The sequence below is a fragment of the Aedes aegypti genome, chromosome 2 (assembly GCF_002204515.2).
Source record: "Aedes aegypti strain LVP_AGWG chromosome 2, AaegL5.0 Primary Assembly, whole genome shotgun sequence".
NCBI lineage: Eukaryota > Metazoa > Arthropoda > Insecta > Diptera > Culicidae > Aedes > Aedes aegypti.
The window spans coordinates 111,187,840-111,210,187 of NC_035108.1; the positions used below are offsets into that span (position 1 = coordinate 111,187,840).

The window sequence follows — 22,348 nt, forward strand, 5'->3', positions numbered from 1 at the left end:
AAATTTCAGCTCGATTGCTTGAAAGAGAACAAAACTACAGCATGTCAAAGTTGAGCATTTTGTATGAAAATCGACATGCGCTGCTATTATTCAGAACAGCACTGTAAGACTTTTCTTTGAAAAATCATAACTCAAGAACGAAACATTGTAGAAAAAAAGTTTTTATATGAAAATTTAAGCAAATTTTCTCAGAAATCCAAAAAAAATATGAACTGGAAAAAGTTTTCCATAAAATTTTTCACCGTTAAGGAAATTCATAAAGAAAAGCTAAAAAATCTATGCCCGAACTCGCGGAAAATTTTTATTAAAATATTTTTGAGAAGGAAACTTTATAAACTTCAATTCTAGTAACTTTTAGGATGTACTTTTTTTTGTTCCTGAGTTATGGTCAATTTTGTGAAAAATTACCATATTAGCCTTTTCTTTGAAAACCCATATTTCAATCGAAGCATCAGAAAAACAAGGTATTTTATCAAAGCAATTGCAAATTTTCTAAAAGATCTGAAAGAAACGATATGGGATTGGTTTTTTATGAAACATTACACCGTTAAGCAAAGCTGAAAAAACTGTTTCTTTTCCATTCCAAGGGATTCTTTCTTTTCTATGGAACAAATAAGATTCTTTTTATATTTTTCTTTAATTTTATTTATTCAATTATTCAGTACATAACTTACATTTTATCTTAAAACTATCTATTTTTTCAACCGGGAAGATTGCCTTTGGTTGCTACCCCCAGAAGATTTTCGTTTCTTTGTAGTATTAAGAACAAAGCATGCTGTATTTTCTTGGTTTTCATGTGCATCTGAGAATTCACTCGCAAAAATGCTTCGTTCGTCTTTTGGAATAAATGAATGATATTTTTTTGTTCCAGGAATTGGAACAAGGTTAGAAAATCTCTCCTGAAGTAATTTTTCAGCCTCTGAACAGTCATTTTCAGTTGCATAGATGAATTCCCAATCTTTTTTAAATTGTTTGGCGTTATTAATTTCCGCTGACTTTCTAATACTAGCATCTCTAGTCATTCGCTTAATATTGCCACCGATACCATCACATGGACCTTTTCCATGTGGGGTTGGGAAAAAGTGCCATTCTGCTCTAATTTTAAAATCATTTTCATTTTTGAAATTTGATTTATTTTTGTACTGCTCTCCGCAACCATCAGAAAGATAAATGATTTTTTCAAGCTCAGGAAATTTATTTTTCAATCTTGAAATTAGTTTTGTTTGAAAAGCATAAACTGATGTCGCGTTATGCTTTTTTATGTCAGCAATTACAACAAAATTTAAGACTTTGATCGAAGATTTGTCTTTGTAATAAATTACAAATGGATGTATTGCTACTTGAGGTCGTACAAAGTAATGGCTTTGAATGGAATCTTGTATCACGCACGAATAATTTTCCGCGAAATCCATCTGGCACATTATTTCTTTGTTTTCAACTAGTGATTCCTTTTTAGCTCTTATAAATTTATTTTGTTTATCTACTTTGAATTGATGCACTAGAAACTTCTCTGTGAGATTTTTCAAGTTTTCTATAAAATCATTTACATTTTCCTCTTTGTTGATAATTTCACAACGAGGAGAAATAATCCAAAAACAATACTTAACTTCTTCAACGTTGTTTTCATCTAAGCGATTGGCAACAAAATCTAATTTCTTTAATTTACAATCCTCACAGGACCTCAAGTAACAATCATCTGTACTATCTGGACATATCATTTGACTAGTCAAAAAGGTGTTAAGTTTTTTCTGTATTATGAACTTCAAAGCAATTAGTTTTTTTCAATGCATCAACCATGAATTTCATATTCTCATGTATCATGCAAACACAAACATTCATGGCCGATGAATCCTTTGTATAAACACATTGTTTTGGTTTAAGTTTCCAGAACGATGTGAATAAGACAGATTCCTGTTCACTCTTACAGGTTTCCAAATATTGTTTATATAAAGTATAAAAAGGGTCAGCAAAAGGCGTTTTTGAACATTTTGGCGCACTCCATTGGGTAACTTAATAGATATGGTATCTTTCAAGCCAGGAAATGGCCGACTGATATCATCCCTTTGGTAAAAAATTGAAACTATGACTTGGACATCTGATCCATGCGAGGGTCGTCCTTCTTTTGAAAGTGGTTGAATCCCTAAATTGTTTTTTTTTGATTCAGTTATAACGTGTTGAGACACGTCAAAATGAGCTTTAACTTTGGCATATGACCAATTCCTAGGAAGTAATTTTAGAAGTTCAATTTGCTTGTCAGGTTCGGCTTTTGTAACAGCTGAGTTCAAATTTAATAAAACGGAATAAAAAAAAAACTTTGTAACATCGACAATATTAGGCGGAAACCAAGTCTTTATTTTACTCAAAATTTGATTGAACATTTCGTCCATAGAAGCATTGCGATAGTTACTACTAGAAGCATCCAAACGTGAAGATTTTACTTGAAAAGAAATTTCCAAGAATTTAGCAAGCTCTTGAATTTTTTGTACATTATTCATAGAACCAACTGACTCACCCGAGGAAGGAGTTTCCTTTGGCGACGCCAACGAAGATAGTGGTGAAACTTGTTCCTCAAACGCCATTGCTTCTGGAAGATCCGTTACGAGAGCCTTCTGGTCACCGGTAATGGAGCACTTCACGTAAATTTTCATCTTTTCCGTAATCCACCGAACTCCATTCGAATGAAGCTTACTGATGAGGCCTTGGCTGATCGATCGTAGATTTGTCCTTACTGATTTGTGGCCGTCCAGTCCGAAGGGGTTACAGCATAAATAATTGTTTCCGTAATATTGAACTTTGTCCATTTCAACAGCTTCGGGAAAACTTTTTTCACTTTCCAAAAATTAATAACGAGGAATAAACAGCTGATGGACAACACTTGCACTTTCTCACTGCTCTATGTTAGTTTTTGGTAAACTTATGATTCTCAAGCCATTTCAACGCTTTAAACTTTAATTGGTAAATACCTATTTGTCATATTGTCTACCCATTTATTTAACTGTCAATTTTGTAGTTACCTAACAGGAAAAAATTGCCTACATTCTGATTGAAGAAAACTTTGTTTCTATGTAGTTTCGTTCTTAAGAAATTTTGTTTATGAACTTATAAATTTGTAAATATATGGTTCAAACAGCTCATCCTAGCAATATTTGATCATGTTTCAGAAACGAAAAATGAGCGTATTGAAAAATATTTTAGGATTGGATCTTATTGATCGCTCTTTTCAAATATACTTTGTTTGAAAGCTGGAATAGCTAATCGGGTTTTCATTATTTGTTTTCATAAACAGTGAATAATGTCAGTCATGATGAGTCTTGAATCAACTAGCTCTAACAATGATAGTTCATAAGTTTCCGAGCAGCTTTTCCGAAGACGCCATCCTTCTAAATGATCAGGATCCTGAAATATTTGCAAAACAAAAGTAAAACTTCCATGCCCACTGGTGCCACCTAGCGGTCAAATTCCGAATTAAATGCGGTACCATCAGATGGCGCTTCACCTCCAGAACAACTTTACTAAAGACCCCTGGTTTCTATATTATCTCTATTTTGAGATATACCGATTTAAAACTGTGGTTTACTCGAACCATGAATAGTGCGTTCATTATTATGCGACTTTCATGTTGATATTACCGCATTATGAAGGGTCATACTGTAAATAAAAACCGTCGAGTATAGTTCTTAAGAAGATTCTTGAGGAATACATTTTGGTTTGGTGTCGATAGATATCTTTGTTCCAAAATGATAGCATATAAATCACAACTGTTGGACAAAGTACAACAGCGCGACAGCCCGAAGGTTAATTCTTAAATTTGTTTTACCAAATTAGGATGATAGTGTTGTCTAATAACACAGAACACCTAGATTTAAGAAATAAATGTAATGTTTTGAATGATACTAATCAAGAAATTAAAAAAATAGCTTCATTGGACCTATTAAACTCGAGATTTGCATCTTTAAAATTATTGTTTATTGTGCTCTGCAAGAGAAATCCACGGAATGCGGTTATCTGAAAATCTCGATATACCGTCGCAGGGATAATAAAAATCATCAAATGTTACAGATTTGGCAAAAATTCGGAACACTTGTGTCCTTGCAGAACGGATCAATCCAAGCCTACTTAAAATTTGACGTTGCGTTTGAATTGCGCACATATTATCTGCGTTTTACCGCCGCCGCTGGATGTGGATTTAAAATGAGCGCCGCAATATATCAAAAGATTCGAGAATCGCTAATCTGCAATACCTATTGGCGTGAATTTGAATCAAAAGATTGAAAAACAAGAGAAAAGTCTTTGCAGGTCGCACGAAATGATGACACAGGGGCCGTGCTTTGCACTGATATAAAGGGTCTTTGTGTAACAAACTAGACCATTTTTGAACTGAACGGTTTAGGACATCATACTTGACTACCGACTGCACCATAGAAACTAGAAAATAAATTAAATCATGTCGAAACATGAACAGACGACTAATTGACCAAATATATCCAGGAAAATGTTACGTTTTATTGTTTGCGGTAATAAGACTTATCTTGCGATTCCAGTAAGATGAGACGAGTCGAATGAGTTTACAAAAAAAATAAAACAACTAGTTTCCATTTCATAACTATTAGCCTTCTAACTCACTCTAGGTGAGTGTTAACACTACCGCTTGGTACCACCCTAGTGGACGAACCCAACAGATCGACAAGTACTGCTGTCTGACGTACAAATGTCATGGATACTTTGGCGAACGCTGTCACTGTCAGCGTAGTTTAGCGAAGATTATAAATGCGGAAAAAAGAAGAATTACGTTTCGTTAGACAAAATCACATTTGAGTCAATCCAAGTTGAATTCGTTCATCCTAATTATATTTCGGTTAAATTGTTGAATTTGATTAATATTGTGTAGCACACGCCGGAATACATTAAGAATTCGTATGAAATTGTTCACCCGAATTGAAGTAATTGAAAACCATTTATTTTTGAGCTGTACGACAAACTCGTCTGCTGCAAAAGGATTTCTAAATTTCGGTGTGAACAATTCTCAAAAATAAATGCGATGGCATCATCTAAGGAAAAGGAACATAACCCCGAAAGCACCGGGTATGATTGCGCGCTTTGCGAAAGACCGAATCATGCGGATAGCAATATGGTCAGCTGTGAGAAGTGTCAGAGTTGGTTCCACTTTATGTGCGCGGATGTGACTGCTGGCATTGAAAACCTCCCGTGGACGTGCAAGGAGTGTTTAAACACAGGTACTGCGGACAAATCTCAACACCGTGAAGCCACAGTCGTCGATGTCTCAGACGCGTCCGGCAAGGAGCCGGCCGATTCCCTTGATCCGAGGGTCGATAAAAGATCGACAATCAACGAGCAAGATCAGGATTCAGACCAGGAAGAAGCCGAAATGCAGCACCAAATAGAGCTGCGTCAAATGAGAGCCAAGTTCGAGCGCCAGCTCCAGAGGGAGAAAGAGAAGATGGTTCTAAAAATTCGCCTAGAGAGGGAAATGCTTCAAAGGAAGAAAGAGGCGGAAGCAGAATTTCACAAGATGCGTAACGAGATGTACAAGGAGTTCGAGGGTGTGATGGACCCATTCGTCCAGGAAGAGGGCGCTGTAGGAGGTACCTATGTGTCGAATCACGTACAGTTGGAAACGGATTTAGAAAAGGCGTGGAAGGAGAAGTTCAAATTTCCGGAACAGCAGGGCAAATCGGCCGATGATATCCGTGGAACTTTTCCGAAATCTTCTACACCCAAAAACGCTCCACTGCAACGGGATACTATCATCAACCGCCAATCAGCAATCGAAAATGTTCTGGAGGAATCGACACCGCTCAAGAATCCGCAAGTACCAACCGTTAAGATAGACAAGCCTGTCTTATCGCATCCACCGCATCCAGAATTGTCTGCAAATATTCCTCGAAACTCGGCCATATATCAGGCACCCATCTCAACGGCGAATATTGAGGTGCCCGCGACGTTCAACCCATGTGCGAATCAACAGGGGATTCCAAATCAGCATCAAGGAGAACCTGAACTGACCAAAGCTCAGATAGCGGCAAGAAAAGGTCCGTTTGCAAAGCTACCAGTTTTCACCGGTCGGCCAGAAGAGTGGCCGCTCTTCATAAGCAGCTTTAATAATGGCAATGCTGCATGCAACTGGACCGATCTTGAAAATCTCGGTAGACTACAAGAGAGTATCCGAGGGCCAGCTCTGGAAGCCGTAAGGAGCAGACTACTGTTGCCAGAATCGGTCCCACGAGTCATTGATACGCTTCGGCTTCTCTATGGCCGCCCGGAGCAACTGCTCCATTCACTTATGCTGAAAGCAAGGAAAGCGGATCCACCTCGGATCGATCGTTTGGGTACATTCATCCACTATGGCATGGTCGTTCAGCAATTGTGCGACCACCTAGTAGCATCGGGACTAATAGATCATCTTGTCAACCCCATGCTCATCACGGAACTGGTGGAAAAGCTACCGCCCAGTACGAAGATGGAGTGGGTTAGATATAAACGTCAACAACACGTTGTGGATTTGAGAACTTTTTCGGATTTCCTCTCGATAATCGTTTCGGAAGCTACCGAAGCAACGCTCTACACGGATTTCCACGTGGATGGTCGTCCTAACCGGGACAAGAAAGAAAAGAAATCGAAAGCTAAGGATCACGAAGGATTTCTCAATGCTCACATCGGCGTCCAACCTCCATCACAACGCTCTGCAAATCAACATAATATCGAACTCCAGCAAGCGATACGTAAACCGTGCCGTGGATGCAACAGCCTCGAGCATCGAACGCGTTCCTGTGAAGATTTCCAGAGGCTGACGTATAGCGATAGGCTAAAGATAACTGAAAAGTGGAAAATGTGTCAATTGTGCCTCAACGAGCACGGGCAAATACGTTGCCGATTCAAAGGTCACTGCAATGTAGGAGATTGCAAAGAGCGGCACCATCCCCTCCTTCATCCACCAAACCCTCCTATGGCTTTGTCGACAAACTGTCATGTGCACAACTCGGAACATCATCCAATCATTTTTAGGATGGTTCCAATTAAGTTGCACCATGAAGGGCGTACCCTTGACGTTGTCGCCTTTTTGGATGAAGGGTCTTCTTATTCGCTGATGGAAAGCGCCATTGCAGACCAACTGAAACTGAAAGGAGCCTGGGAACCCATTCTTGTCAAATGGACCGCGGGAATGAGTAGACTGGAACGGGACTCAAGGAGCGTTGACGTATCAATTTCGGCCACCGGGTCAAAGGAGAAATATCTGCTTCGAAATGTCCACACGGTTAAAGAGCTTCAACTCCCTGACCAAAGGATTCGTTTTGCTGAGGTGGCAGCTCGATTCAAGCATCTTTGTGGACTACCAGTAGCGGACTGTTTAAGTGGATCTCCAAAAGTGCTTATCGGTTTGAAACATTTGCATGTGTATGCACCGCTGGAGTCACGGATTGGAAATCCTGGTGAGCCAATAGCAGTTCGTACCAAACTTGGTTGGACCATATACGGCCCACAAGGCGGCGAAAACATGGCAACAGGGTTTGCTGGTCATCATACAGTCGGTGACATAACTGAACTAGATTTGCAAGAACTACTTCGAAGGCACTTTACATTGGAGGAAACCGGTTTAGACGTCAAAGTGCTGCCTGAATCAGCCGAAGATCGCAGAGCAAAGGAGCTACTGGAACAAACCACTATGCGGGTCGGCAAGCGCTTCGAAACGGGGCTTCTGTGGCGAAGCGATGACCCACAGCTACCAGATAGCTTCCCCATGGCGCTAAAACGCATGAAGAGCCTGGAGCGGAGATTGGAGAAAAATTCGGAGCTGAAACAGAATGTCGAGAGGCAAATTGAAGAATACCAATACAAAGGCTACGCTCACATCGCTACGAACACTGAGCTGATTGAAGCTGAACCGGGAAAGGTCTGGTATCTCCCTTTAAATGTGGTACTCAACCCAAAAAAGCCGGGCAAAGTCCGGCTTGTATGGGACGCAGCCGCGTCCGTTCAGGGAAAGTCGCTCAACTCCGAATTGCTCAAGGGGCCCGACCTTCTATCCAGTTTGCCGTCTGTGCTGTGTCCGTTCCGAGAACGTCCCGTCGCTTTCGGTGGCGATATAGCGGAAATGTATCACCAGCTGCGAATACGGTCAAGCGACAAGTCAGCACAAAGGTTTCTATATCGTCCGAACGCATCAGGTCCTCCCATAACCTACGTCATGGACGTCGCCACCTTTGGCGCAACCAGTTCACCCTGCTCCGCACAGTTTATTAAAAATCGAAACGCTCAGGACTACGCGGAGGAATATCCGGACGCTGTGGATGCAATAATTAATAAACATTACGTGGACGATTATTTAGATTCCACGTTCACTGTGAGCGAGGCTATCAGACGAGCAGAGGAGGTTACATACATCCACTCCAATGCCGGTTTTCACATCCGAAATTGGGTGTCCAACAGTGAAGAATTCCAACAACACTTCGGTAGAAAACCGGAGAACCACATCGTTCATTTCGCTAGCGACAAGTCTAGCAACACTAGTATGGAAAGAATTCTTGGTACCATGCCCACACAGTTACGGATCACCCACAGTGACGGATCACTTTAGCGTTCAACATCGGATAACTCGCTCAAAACATAAACGTTGACGTAAAACATATTTTTCCCATGTTATACTATTTGTCTTCTACCATTTGTAATATTAAGCACAACATTCAACCGCTAAATAACGGTGTTTTTGACAAATGTTTAGTTGGTACCACACAGCTATCATTATATGGTCGTTTTCTGTAAGAAGTGCCGTCAGCATTCATAAGCTCCCACAGGTGGTAAAATTCAAATGTTATAGCATGTTTTATGCTCGTTCGCTTCGATTTAGTATGAATTCATCTTTGGAAAACATTTTACATGAATTTTTATTCAAAACACCGAATATTAGCACTTCTAACTAGTGATCCATAATATGGACCAGGAAATGATTGTTTACCACGGTTATGGATCACTTCCAAAGAATGTAGATTTCTGCTATTTTATGCATTGGATTCGACATTTTCAGACAATAACACTAGGGATAAAACTAATAAAACATCAAGGTTTGAAAATTTCATATTTTAGCAGACAAAAATGGGGGGAAAACTTGGTGTGGAGCGGAAACAGTTCATGTCTCAGTTACTACAATGCAGTATCACAATAAAAAAGGCATTTTACCCTTGTTTCCAGCTCTAACACTGCTATTTTTTTGCAGTTATGTATGACACATTGTTAACTTTCGCCATACCATGCAATACAGATGCATTGAGTTGAAAATCTCTTGATTTTGCGCACTGATCCGTAATATGTCACAATTTGATCCATAATATGAAAATTGATCCATAATATGGTTTTCAGGAACCGACACAATTTTTAATTTTTATGCAATCCTATGTAAATATTACACTTAATACAGTTTACTAACCGAAGTTTCAATTTGAAACGATTCGATTCGTGCTTTTAAATTACAATTTTACGTTTTCCATGTCGTTTTATTGAATTTAATAGGTTGGACTCCACACTATTTGATCCATAACTGTGGGGCCATGGTATGTCTTGGAATACAGTAAAGGATGTCTTTGTGTGTACTACGGCTCTGCGCAACGATCTTCAAGTATATTTGACCGAAAGTAAGCTGCCCACCAAACGAGTATTGTTGAGCGTTGTCATGAGTTTTTTTGACCCGCTCGGCCTGTGGGCGCCTTTCACCGTGCTCGGAAAAATCATCGTTCAAGATCTTTGGAGAAATGGTTGTTCGTGGGACGAGATAATTGATGAGCACTCCGCGAAGAAGTGGTACCGTTGGATTGCACTACTGCCAAGTCTTCAAGCTATGGAAATTCCGCGATGTTACTTCGCCGACGTGAAGGCATCAGACTACCAGGACCTCGAATTACACGTGTTTGCAGATGCAAGCGAAGAAGCTTATGGATGTGTCGCTTATTTTCGTGTATTGGTAAAAGGAGAACCGAGAGTGGCACTGGTTTCAGCAAAATCGAAGGTAGCTCCGTTGCAATACATGTCCATACCGAGAATGGAACTCCTTGCTGCGGTACTTGGAGCCAGATTAGCCGCCTTTGTGAAGTCGAACCACTCTGTACAGGTGCAAAGAGTGTTCTACCATATCGATTCAGCTACAGTACTTTCATGGATCCGCTCCGACCATAGGAAGTACAAACAGTTTGTCGCATATCGCATCGGGGAAATTTTGAGCATCACCAATCCAAAGCAATGGAGCTGGGTGGCTACGAAGCACAATATAGCCGATGTTTTAACGAAATGGGGAAAAAATGGACCACCGTTGGCGACGGAAAGCGAATGGGTACAAGGCCCTGACATTCTTTATCGATTAGATCAAGAGTACTCTCAACGAGATTTGCCACCCCCTGGCGTAGTAGAAGAACTGCGAGCATATCATCTGTTCCACGAAGTTTCGTTTCACAAGGCTCTAATAGACACCACGCGATTCTCGCGTTGGACCATATTGGTAAGAAGCATGGCCTGTGTGTTTCGTTTCATTTCTAATTGTCACAAAAGGATGAAGAAACAGCCAATAGAAACACTGCAAGCCTCGCCTAAGTTGGTGAAGTTGCTAAAACGAACGTTTCCATCAATCAAATCACCTCTCAAGCGCGAAGAATACCAGATGGCGGAAAACTTTCTATGGAAAGCAGCACAGCAAGAAGGATTCCCCGACGAAATGAAAACGCTATTGAAGAACAACAGACTACCTCAATCGAAATTGCACCTTATTGAACGCTCCAGCCCACTCTATAGATTGGCTCCATTTCTAGATGCGAATAGTGTGATCCGGATGGAAGGCCGTGCAGCTCACGCGGATTTCATCCCTTTCGAGCAGCGTTTCCCAATTGTACTACCAAAGGGCCACGACGTTACATCGAAACTACTACTACACTATCATGCAAAATTCGGTCACGCCAACCGTGAGACGGTAGTGAACGAGCTGCGACAGCGTTTCTATGTTCAAAATATTCGCGCGGCTGTTTTGCAGGTGATTAAGGACTGTACTTGGTGCAAAATACATAAATGTATTCCTGTGGCGCCTAGAATGGCTCCTTTACCGGTGCAGCGTCTAACCCCCCAAATACGGCCATTTAGTTATGTAGGAGTTGACTACTTCGGCCCAGTAGTCGTCGCTGTAGGACGTCGCTCAGAAAAAAGATGGGTGTGTCTATTCACATGCCTTGTGACTCGGGCGATCCATATGGAAATAGCCTATAGCTTGAGCAGCCAATCATGCGCCATGGCAATCAGACGTTTCATTTGCAGAAGGGGCACTCCGTTGGAGATTTTTTCCGACAACGGAACTAATTTTCAAGCTGCGAGTAAGGAGTTCATCCAGGAAATTCGTTGCATAGAAATGGAATGTGCGGACATCTTTACCGACGCTAGGACTCGTTGGAACTTTAACCCCCCAGCAGCACCACACATGGGTGGTGTATGGGAACGGTTAGTGAGGTCGGCAAAGGAGGCACTAAAGGCTTTACACAATGGCGGCAAATTAAGTGACGAGATATTGTTGACAATATTATCAGAAGCCGAGGACATGGTGAATTCTCGTCCGTTAACATACGTGCCACAAGAATCTGCAGACTGCGAAGCCCTCACGCCGAATCATTTTCTTCGTGGTTTGCCTGCCGGAGAGCGTGAAGAGGCTAATTTGCCAACAAGTTCTGCCGAAGCGTTGCGGGACAGCTATAAACGATCTCAAGAGCTGGCAGACATGTTATGGAAAAGATGGCTGAAGGAATACATCCCAACAATCAACCATCGCACCAAATGGCTTGCTGAACAAGAACCTATCGCAGAAGGAGAGCTGGTCTATATTACTGATGGGAACAACCGTAGGACCTGGATCCGGGGTATAGTAGAAAAGGTGATACGAGGGACTGATGGAAGAATTCGACGTGCGCTAGTTAGAACGTCTAAGGGCGTTTTTCGTCGGGCGGTCGCCAAGCTAGCGGTGATGGAGTTGCGGAGTAAATCTGGTCAAATCCCTGGCCCTGAACCAGAGTTACGGGAGGGGGAATTGTTAACACTACCGCTTGGTACCACCCTAGTGGACGAACCCAACAGATCGACAAGTACTGCTGTCTGACGTACAAATGTCATGGATACTTTGGCGAACGCTGTCACTGTCAGCGTAGTTTAGCGAAGATTATAAATGCGGAAAAAAGAAGAATTACGTTTCGTTAGACAAAATCACATTTGAGTCAATCCAAGTTGAATTCGTTCATCCTAATTATATTTCGGTTAAATTGTTGAATTTGATTAATATTGTGTAGCACACGTGAGTAAACGTATTCTGAACATTAAATGCGAGGGTTACAGTGCTAGAAAATTATTCTTATAATTACAGGCCGGAATACATTAAGAATTCGTATGAAATTGTTCACCCGAATTGAAGTAATTGAAAACCATTTATGTAAGACACCATGTAATTAAAACTTGAAATTATTCTAATAAAACATATTTGCAGTTTTGAGCTGTACGACAAACTCGTCTGCTGCAAAAGGATTTCTAAATTTCGGTGTGAACAGTGAGAGTTATTCATCTCGACTCACCAGACTTCAGAATAAGCCTTAATCAAACTAAGAAAACACATAATCGCTATTGCTTCATATAATTCAAGTGTTACTCACCTATCAGTGATTCAATATCCACACCATCTCGTCGTAGATCGCAAAGTAGAAGGCCGACATGAAGCACGCTTTTAGCAACGCCGGGTAGAGACCCTTGTATAGGCCCCAGAATCCTTCCTGCTTGACTATGTTGTACATACAGTTGAACATGTTGTCGCACACAAAGTGCCGACCGAATGTTTGGCGGCTTTTGGCGAATCCCTGTATCTGCAGGCGCTTCTTGGCCAGATCCAGGGGATAAACTAGCAACTTGGTACAAATTCCGGCCAGCCCTCCGCAGATGAACAGCTCGACCGCCGGCAGCGTTTCCGTTGAAGCAATGTTGAAATACTGTCGAAACATGCTACCGAAGATATTGTAGAACATAAACTGGCCCCCGGTGAGGGGCGCTATCTGCAGGACGCTGGGACTGAGTCCTCGGTACATTCCCCTAATTCCCTCGTGCCTATAAATCATCTTCAAGCCTTGCATGGAGTTTTTATATCCCCGGTTGGGATCCTGGGATATCAGTCGTGTTCGGACCACATCCAACGGAAGGGTTATCACAGTCGCCACCGTTCCACTGAGCGCCCCGCAGAAGAAGTTCCTCGCATTCTGGTGCCGCTCGAACGGTTCGAATTGTCTCAGGAAGAAGTTCGTGTGCTCGTAGGAGGAAAACTGCGACACTCCGTAGATGATCGAGAGCACCTGAGCCGGGTTGTGGCCCTTCCAGAACGCACGCAGACCTTCCTCCTTGTACACTAGGCGGGTGGATTGGACAATGGTACGGTACTTAGATGTCATGTGGTCCTCGCTGAGGGGTTCGACCTGCAGCTGGAATCGAATCTTCAGCACGTCCAACGGCTGACAGATGAAACGAGTGATACAGCCCGCGAATCCCCCGGCAAGGCCCGTATTGGAAGACGTATCATTCTTATCACGATCCATTTTTCTGGGGGCAGTCCTCTCCCACCGCAATGGGGAGCAAGCTTTGGGTGCCGAATTCGGTTATCTAATTCCAAGGCCACTCCAGGATTTTCCTTTGGGCTTACTTCACTCGCTCCCGCACACGAGAGGTGTTATATCACAACTTTCGCTATTCTTCTACTATACTGTGCACTGTTTTTCTCTCCTTTTCTAGGTTAGTAGTTATGTCCTACACACGGGAACAACTACACACCACCCCCGGTTGGAGGGTTATTGGCTGATATGCCAATATGTTCGTCCGCTCTTCAGTGACACAACTCTTGCACTATGCCCTCCCTTTAGGATGCTATCCAAGCTGTTGGGTGTCGATATGTGAGATAATAACGTTGGGGTTTCGCTGATTTCGTTCACCTTCTTCGCTGTTCCCAGTGTTGGCACTGCATTGTATCCCCTTTCTGTTCTTCTTTCTTCCCCCAAAAACTCGTGACACTGTTCCGTCACACACCCACACCCCCAACCACAAATATTCGCCGCAAGTTCACGAACGCTTCTACATTGTCACAGGTGTCGTCATTTCACTACACGTTCCAGAACGATTATGTCCAAGAAAAAGAACCCCCAAACGATACTGCAACTCCGCTGGTTGCTTCCTATATCCCATTCAATGCCGATACAGCTTCTGCTGGAACGATAGAAAGTCAGAATATTAATCGGTTTCGTCCCAAACTGCTATATTGCGAATTTATCCACCTCGAACATAATATACGTGACCATGTGGACGAAGATATTTTTAGAACTGTCGAACCGATGTTGTTATTTTGATCGCATAACCGAACGTAAACAAAATCTATCACTCACTCTGGTGGTTATGGGCGGCACTCACCGTCGGACACTCACACTCACCTGATGGCCTTCTTCTATCCCTTCTATTCATACACGAATGGCGCGATTGCGCGCCCACCACTACCACCATAAAAAGCACTTTCGCGGTCTACGTGAGTGGGTGCACTAACAGCATCAGCTTTAACAAAAACACACCTGATGTGTTTATGCCGAGCCGGAGATAACTGGAACAGCCTCCGAAAGGCGATAATCTGCGCGACTTATGAGTCATAAAAGATTAGGAACCGTTCGTGGTCAAAGGTTGACGACGGATTCGGGACGGAGTGGATACCTATTGAACCGCGGCAGAATAGTCGTCAGTTCGCAGAAAGATATGCTTCGTCGTAATGGCCTTGCGGAGTGCGACTCACCTTTCCACCAATACACCGGCAGTATGTCGAAGCGGGCTAACGGTAAAATCAAGGTAACACGACGCAAACGCAGCTGAGGTTTGTTTTGACTGGCGCGAGCAGACGTTTTGCACGACAATTGAAAAATAGGAAAATTTTGAGTTAAATTTATGTTACAGCTCAAAGGGTAAACCCTACTACTTCTGCACTTCACTGATTCACTTTGGCATTGTGGATTTGTTTTTGACCAAATTTTCCGAAACTGAGCGAAACTGGAAAGATTTGCCATAGGGTTCACGACCGTCTGACATCTTACAATCTGCTTCATGACGAAACTTTAGTGAATTTGTTGATAGATTACCGAATAAAAAATAAATTGATAATTGAACTTATTAAAACATTATAGGTGCAATGGGGGCAATATGAACATACGGATAGTCTCAGCTCAATAGAGGCTATTCGTTCAATGAGGCCTAAAGCACTCCCCGTATTTCCTCCACGAAATAGATCCATTCTAAGTGCTTTATCAAATCAATCATATATTATCACCTTGGCTTGGGTCCCTTCAAATTGCTCGATTCAGGGCAATGAGAAAGCAGACTCTCTCGACAAGGTGGGCGCTATGGAAGGTAAAATTTATGATCGACAATCGCCTTCGATGATTTTTTTTTTAACGTTAACTACGTCTTACAGCAATATACTGGGCGTTAATTGAAAATCTAAAATTTTGCGACCGTCGCGAAATTATGTAAGATTTTGAACGATAATAACTCAGTCATTTATCGATAGATTTTCAATATTTTTCCACCAATCGGTCGGCAATGTATACAACAATTCAATATATTATTATTTTTAATTTTCAAAGATATACTGTGTCCATCATTCGGGCTAATGTTACTTTCGGACTAGTGACGTAGAATCACTAAGAACTCGCACTCCGTTAGATATCCCGGGAAAGTAGTGCTTCCACTTCTCGTTTCTAATGGAGATTACCTCTCTGTGGTAATTCGGAGATCATTAGATATCGATTATCGACGTAAGATCGTATCAAAGTTTATTACCGAATGCGGTCACACATGTGCACTCTAATGTACTCACTTGTCGTCTAACTCACCGTGTTACCAACACCCTTCACTCGCTCTGTCGAGGGGTGGCTCAATGTATGTCATTACTACATCCCCTTTTCTCTTATAGATCGGTAGTCCAAACTTACATAGTAAAATCTCTGAAGGTATCTGGTAGTCCTGGATAGAAACGAAGCTGTTTCTGTTCTGTCTGCGGCAACATCGTATCCATATGACGACGCACATAATTTTCGGTCAGCTGTTGCTCTTTCGGGACCTCAGTTGCTTTTATCACCTTCTTAAGGTGCGACGAATTCCGTTGATACGTTTTTCCTGATGTGCTATCTTCCACTGTCACACGGGAACCTTTCTTATCCACTACGGTATATTCGTTGGCAGCAAAGTTAGAAGTGAGCTTATTACCTGGCAATACATTTTTCATCAAGACTGAATCCTCTGTCTCTAAATTGGATTGCTTGGAGTGTCGTGCATTATCCGCCGTTTCCCTTCCTTTCTCTTTGAGAATGCGATCTCTATCAGCTACATCAGAGAACCGTGGACAATGTTGAAGATCTGAAAGAGATGGAATTTTTGATCGAATGGTACGCCCACACATCATTTCCGTAGGAGTTTTGCCCGTAATGGAGTGGGGAGATGTGTAATACATCATTAGATAATCCTGTAGATCGGCTTTCCAATCTCTTTTCAATCCATGACTAATTTGTAGCCTCTTCAGCAAGGAACGATTTTGTCTTTCGACCAATCCGTTTTCCTGCGGCCAGTATGGTGTCGTGAAATTAAGTGCACTGAGAACAGCGTTGCGGTTGAAAATACTATATCAGAGGGTTAAATTAAATACACAACGCCACTTGATTTGTGCAGACTAAATTCGCATTTATTTAGAATATTTTGTGCATTCAATTTTACCATGGCACCATTTGTATAGTAAAAATTGCTATATCATGGTTAAAAACTTGCAGCAGACCAGAATCGAACCGAGGATCTGGCGATTGTCAAGCGCGAACGCTAGCCGCTCGGCTATCGACGCGGTTGGATTGAGAGGGAACAAAACGCAAATAAAAAGCGTTCATGATAGCTCAATCGTGGTTGGAACAGTAAATTTAAAAACACGTTCATGGTTCTCATTACTGCAACGCTTGTTTCAGTGTGTGATTTCACGTGCTTTGCAGTATTGATCAAATTCATCCGAAGCGAATTGCCGTGCGTTATCGAGAGTTATTGTGACAGGGTAGCCTAAACGTGTGAAAATTCGATCAAGTCTGGATATAGTATCCTTTGCTGTGATGCGTGTCATTATCTCGACTTCTTTATATCTGCTGTAATAATCTATGATGACAAGCAGATATTCCCCTGAAGGCATCGGTCCAAGGTAATCAATTGCCACGTCGATCCATGGATTCGATGGCAATTGCCGTCGCTGCATAGGTTCTGGTCTTTCAGGCACCTTTGGACATATTGGACAACCTCCTTATCGATCCCTGGCCACCAAACACGTTCCCTCAATCTCCTTTTCATCACTGTTTCACCAGGGTGTCCTTCGTGGGCTAGATCCATCATTCTCTTCCGTAATTGCTTAGGCTCTACGAGTTTAGTACCCCTGACGAGAACATCTCCGACGAACCCTAACCCTCGTACGGTTTTACCTCCGAATGTTTCCATACATCTGTCTGCAAACAATCACGTAGTAATCCAAATTCGTGATCGTTTTGTGAGACGTCCTCAATCTCATTCGTATCAATAGCGGCTGAACTCACGATATTGAGTACGAGAAAGTTGTTATCACCACCAAATTTTTCGTTTACGGCGTTCTGTACTAATCGGCTGAATGGATCTGCGATGTTTGTGGAGCCTTTCCTGTACTTCACATTGAAGGTGAACGATTGAAGACGAAGAACCCACCTTTCTATACGGGCGCATGGCTTCGACGTTGGGGAAAATATGGTTTCAAGTGCCTTATGGTCGGTCTCAAGTTCGAAATTACGTCCTATCAGGTATACCGAAAATCGCTCTACAGCCCACACTATAGCGAGGGCTTCTTTTTAGGTTTGACAATACCTCTTTTCTGAATCTGACAAACACTTACTGGCATAGGAGATTATTCGAGGTTCAGAGTCATCATGATCGCTTTTGAATTGGACTAGTGCACACCCAAGCGCAAATGGAGAGGCATCTACGATCAATCGTGTCCTCAGAGAGTTGTCGAAGTAGCTCAACGTTTTGACGTTGGAGATGAGACTCTTCAATGCTTCGAACGACTCCTGATGGTGTTGTCCCCATTCAAACCTTGTATTAGAACGAAGTAGGCCTCTCATAGGAGCTGTCACTGTACCTAAGTCTGGTAAGAAACCTCGCGTAACAGTTCTAAAGGGCCAATGATCAAATTGTAAACAAATCGGGTTTTGATACCATTCTATAGCATCTCCCAACACCCACAAACTATGCAAACATTGTCAACATAATCATAAAACTTACCGTTATAAACTCGGTTTTCAAAACGGCCAATAACCGCTTTTTTCCAAATCATTCATTGGCCCCAACTCGAAAAGGCCAATGATTGGTTCTCGCTCCATCAAGAGGGCCTACAATCGGAAAATTTCGCAAACTGTCGTTGGCCTTAGCATGGTGAGAGGCCAATGACTCTCTCTTGCTCATTCATTGACAACCGAAAAGGCCTAGCCTTGGGCCAAGCACGCTAATAAAATTCTATTTTGGCCAATAAAAAAGGCCCATGCCTTGATGAAAATCGAAAATGGGCCAAGCATTTAAACTTATCATTTTTTCCACATTTTTGTCAGTTTTCAGAATAAAATCAATTATTAGCGTGTAGTAATAGTAATTCGTCACTCAACTAGCAAGAAATCACATTGATTGAATTGAATACTGAAAAATAGGAATTGAAAATGTGGTGAATAATATTCATATCGAATTTTCTCAGAGTCAACGATCTGAGGATTGGCCCTTTTGAATTGTTACGCGAGAAACGTCCCACATAATTGGCTAGTCCGAGGAAACTCCTAAGTTCTTTGACATTTTCTGGTGGTCGAAAAGATTGCAACGTGCTCAATTTATTTTCGAGTGGCCGAATACCTTCGGACGACAGATGATGCCCAACGAATTCCACTTCTGTAACCGCAAACTGACACTTCTTGTGATTTAACAGTACGTTTTTCTCTTTCAAGGTCGACAACACCCGTTCCAATGCTGCATTGTGTTCTTCTAAAGTGCTCCCAAAAATAAGGATGTCATCGAGATAGTTGACAACGTTTTCGCAACAAGCTAGTATCTGTTCATTCATTTCATTTATTTAGTTAACATCTACACAGATAACACTGAATCAACAATTTCACGCCACAATACTCGGTTCGTGGCCGCATCTCTCCATCCTCGGTTCTGCCCCACGCTCGCCAAATCGCCTTGAAATCGATGAAAAGGTGATGCGTTGGGACCTGGTATTCACGACATTTTTGGAGGATTTGCCGTACAGTAAAGATCTGGTCCGTTGTCGATCGACCGTCAACGAAGCCGGCTTGATAACTTCCCATGAACTCGTTTACTACAGGTGACAGACGACGGAAGATGATCTGGGATAATACTTTGTAGGCCGCATTTTGAATGGTGATCGCTCGAAAGTTCTCACAATCTAACTTGTCGCCTGTGGCAGATTACCCCTTCCTTCCACTCCTCCGGTAGCTGTTCTGTTTCCCAGCGGCCAGCCTTTCCGGACCCATCTTTATGAGCTCATTCCTTACCGATCGCTTGTAGCAGCCGGTTGTGTTTACCGCATCGCTAATCTAATCGCTTTGTAGTGGTGGAGTTTTTTTTCCACTGTCAAAATTGTGGTTTTTTTTATATCGCGAGTTATCCCACCGAGGACGAAGACGATTATTTCCGATCGCCGTGAAGGAAGGAGACACTTGTAACAAGGGTTACAGGTGTACTTTTCAACGTACCAGCATCATCAAATTCAATCATCGCCATCGCTCAAAGGCCGACCGTATCAACCCAAAGTAGCGAGACCGGAGGTGGCGGCGGTGGCGGCGGCGGCAACGGGTGCAACGAACAGTGGCAACAGCAGCAGCCAGAGCATCCAAGCAAGCCAGCAGTTTCTATCCATTCGTTAAGTAGAAATTCTATTCCATTCGCTCTATTGTTTCCCCCATCCCATACCACGTGGTTGTTGTTTTTTCTGGCAAAACTCTCAGTGGTCCTCAAACTACGGTTCACGGTTCAAGGTGACCAACTTATTTTTTTTTCTCGATTTAATTTTTTTTTTCTCTCGATTTTTTTTTTATTATTATTCTTATTATTTTTTTTTGAATTCAATAATCCCCCTAAAGTAATAATCAACATTTGAATTTTTTTTTCTCGATTTTTTTTTTATTATTCTTATTATTATTATTATTTTATTATTTTTTTTTTTTGTTGAATACAATAATCCCCCTAAAGTAATAATCAACATTTAATTTTTTTTTTTTTATTATTATTATTATTATTAGCTACATTAGTGATTTTCAGGCCGTGGCCTAAAAATAAGCCTATATTGCATTTTTTTTTTCTTTTCTTTTTACATTTGTGTTCCATCTCCCCAACTACGGAGCTATTAGGCTATTGTAATGGACACAGTGGATGAAGGCGGGGGGCCGAAAAGGTCCGATATTTCCGACGATGAAAACGGGTCACTTAAATCTCCCTCGTATGAAGTCTTGACAAAGACACAAGAGTCTATGGATACTAGTCCCGTCAATGACAATGCTATGATTCCCACTACTTCTGGGACAAATATTGCTGGATCGCCAAAACATCCTATGGTTTCTCAGGATATCGAACATTCTCAAACAAATGGTTCTTCTAGTACTTCCTCCTCAAAGACCCCCCGCCTTAAAGCTTACCCACCCGGATCTAAGGGCCCCTTTCTGGTTTTCTTTCGGCCCAAAGGTAAACCGTTAAACAAACTTCAAATCCAAAAGGATCTGGCAAAGTCGTTCCGAGACATTATCGAGGTGTCTTCCCCTAGTCGTAACAAATTGCGGGTCACCGTCAGTGACCGTGAACAGGCCAACAAGATTGCTGCCCACGAGCTTTTTCTAAGGGAGTACCATGTCTATGTCCCAAGTCTTGAAGTCGAGTGCTCTGGTGTGATTACCGAACCGTTTTTGACATGTTCAGACATCATGTCTGGCACTGGAGGTTTTAAAAATCGTGCCGTTCCTTCAGTACAGATACTTGATGCCAAACAAATGAATAAGGTGTCATCTGATGGCTCCAAAACGCCCTCAAACTCGTTTCGTGTAACCTTTTCTGGGTCAGCTCTTCCCGATGTCCTCGAGATTGGGCTGCTTCGTTTACCTGTCCGTCTCTATAAACCGACGGTCATGCATTGCGAAAAGTGTCAGCAGTTGGGTCACACCTCTGCGTATTGCTGCAACAAGCCCCGTTGCAGTAAGTGCGGAGAGCAACATGTGGAGGGCCCTTGCCCACAGGAACCGAAATGTACCTGTTGTGGGCAAGCTCCCCATGATCTTTCCGTTTGCCCGAAGTTTATAGAGCGGGAGCAACATACCATTCGGTCTTTGCAGCAGCGATCGAAGCGATCTTACGCAGAAATTCTGAAAAAGATTGCTCCGACTGCTGTTCCACCAGCTCAATCTATTGCTAGCAATAACCTCTTTTCTTCCTTGCCTATAGATGATCATGGCTCTGGCTCTGAAGATGGAGAAGAGTACACTGTTATTAACACAGGAACTAAAAGGAAGCGAGCCGTTGCAAAACGACTCAAGCAACCCCAGCAAGCTTCTCAAAATGTCTCCGATCAACAGGCTCTTCGGCCATCTCTGGAAAAATCAAGAAGAGATAGAAACCGTGCCAAGGTTCCACCTCCAGGTTTTAAATTCTCAGCTGGAGAATTTCCATCTCTTCCAGGGCCATCTAAAACCCCAGATGCCTCAATTTTCCGCCCAGAAAACGAACAATCTTATCAACAGGGAAGTAGACATGAAAATGTTAATACTTCCGGAAAGATGACACTTTCTGGGTTAGTGGATATCATCTTCGAAACGTTGGAAGTCTCACCCGCTATAAGAAACCTCATAAATATGATGCTTCCATTGGTGAAACCTCTTCTGAAGCGACTGGCTTCAAACTGGCCGATTCTTGATTCTTTCATATCCTTCGATGGCTAATTTATCCAACGAGGTCGGGGATATGATCGAAGTACTACAGTGGAATTGTAGAAGCATTATAAGAAATTTAGACGCGTTCAAATTTTTAGTTCACAGCACCCGCTGTGACATATTTACTCTTTGTGAAACATGGCTAACTTCTGATAAAGATGTCTCTTTCCACGATTTTAATATTATTCGCCTAGATCGAGGGGATGGTTATGGAGGGGTGCTCTTGGGGATCAACAAGCTCCATTCCTTTTATAGAATTGACTTTCCCCCGATGACTG

The 22,348-nt window shown here is 42.2% G+C and overlaps 1 protein-coding gene across 6 annotated transcripts in view; it reads right to left on the reverse strand.

The window, feature by feature from the left end:
- The window catches only part of LOC5572766 (mitochondrial thiamine pyrophosphate carrier), a 35,550-nt gene extending 20,624 nt beyond the window's left edge, over nt 1–14,926 (reverse strand). For 2 of the 6 annotated variants that reach the window (XM_021841950.1, XM_021841945.1), the window contains exons 1-2: nt 14,334–14,475; nt 12,678–14,262 (exon numbers count right to left, since the gene is read on the reverse strand). In XM_021841950.1, coding sequence (XP_021697642.1) covers nt 12,681–13,604 — 924 coding nt within the window. In that variant the 5' untranslated portion in view covers nt 13,605–14,262; nt 14,334–14,475 and the 3' untranslated portion in view covers nt 12,678–12,680. The other 4 variants (XM_021841948.1, XM_021841949.1, XM_021841947.1 and 1 more) reach the window with 4 other exon arrangements.
- Between the last annotated feature and the right edge of the window lie 7,422 nt (nt 14,927–22,348).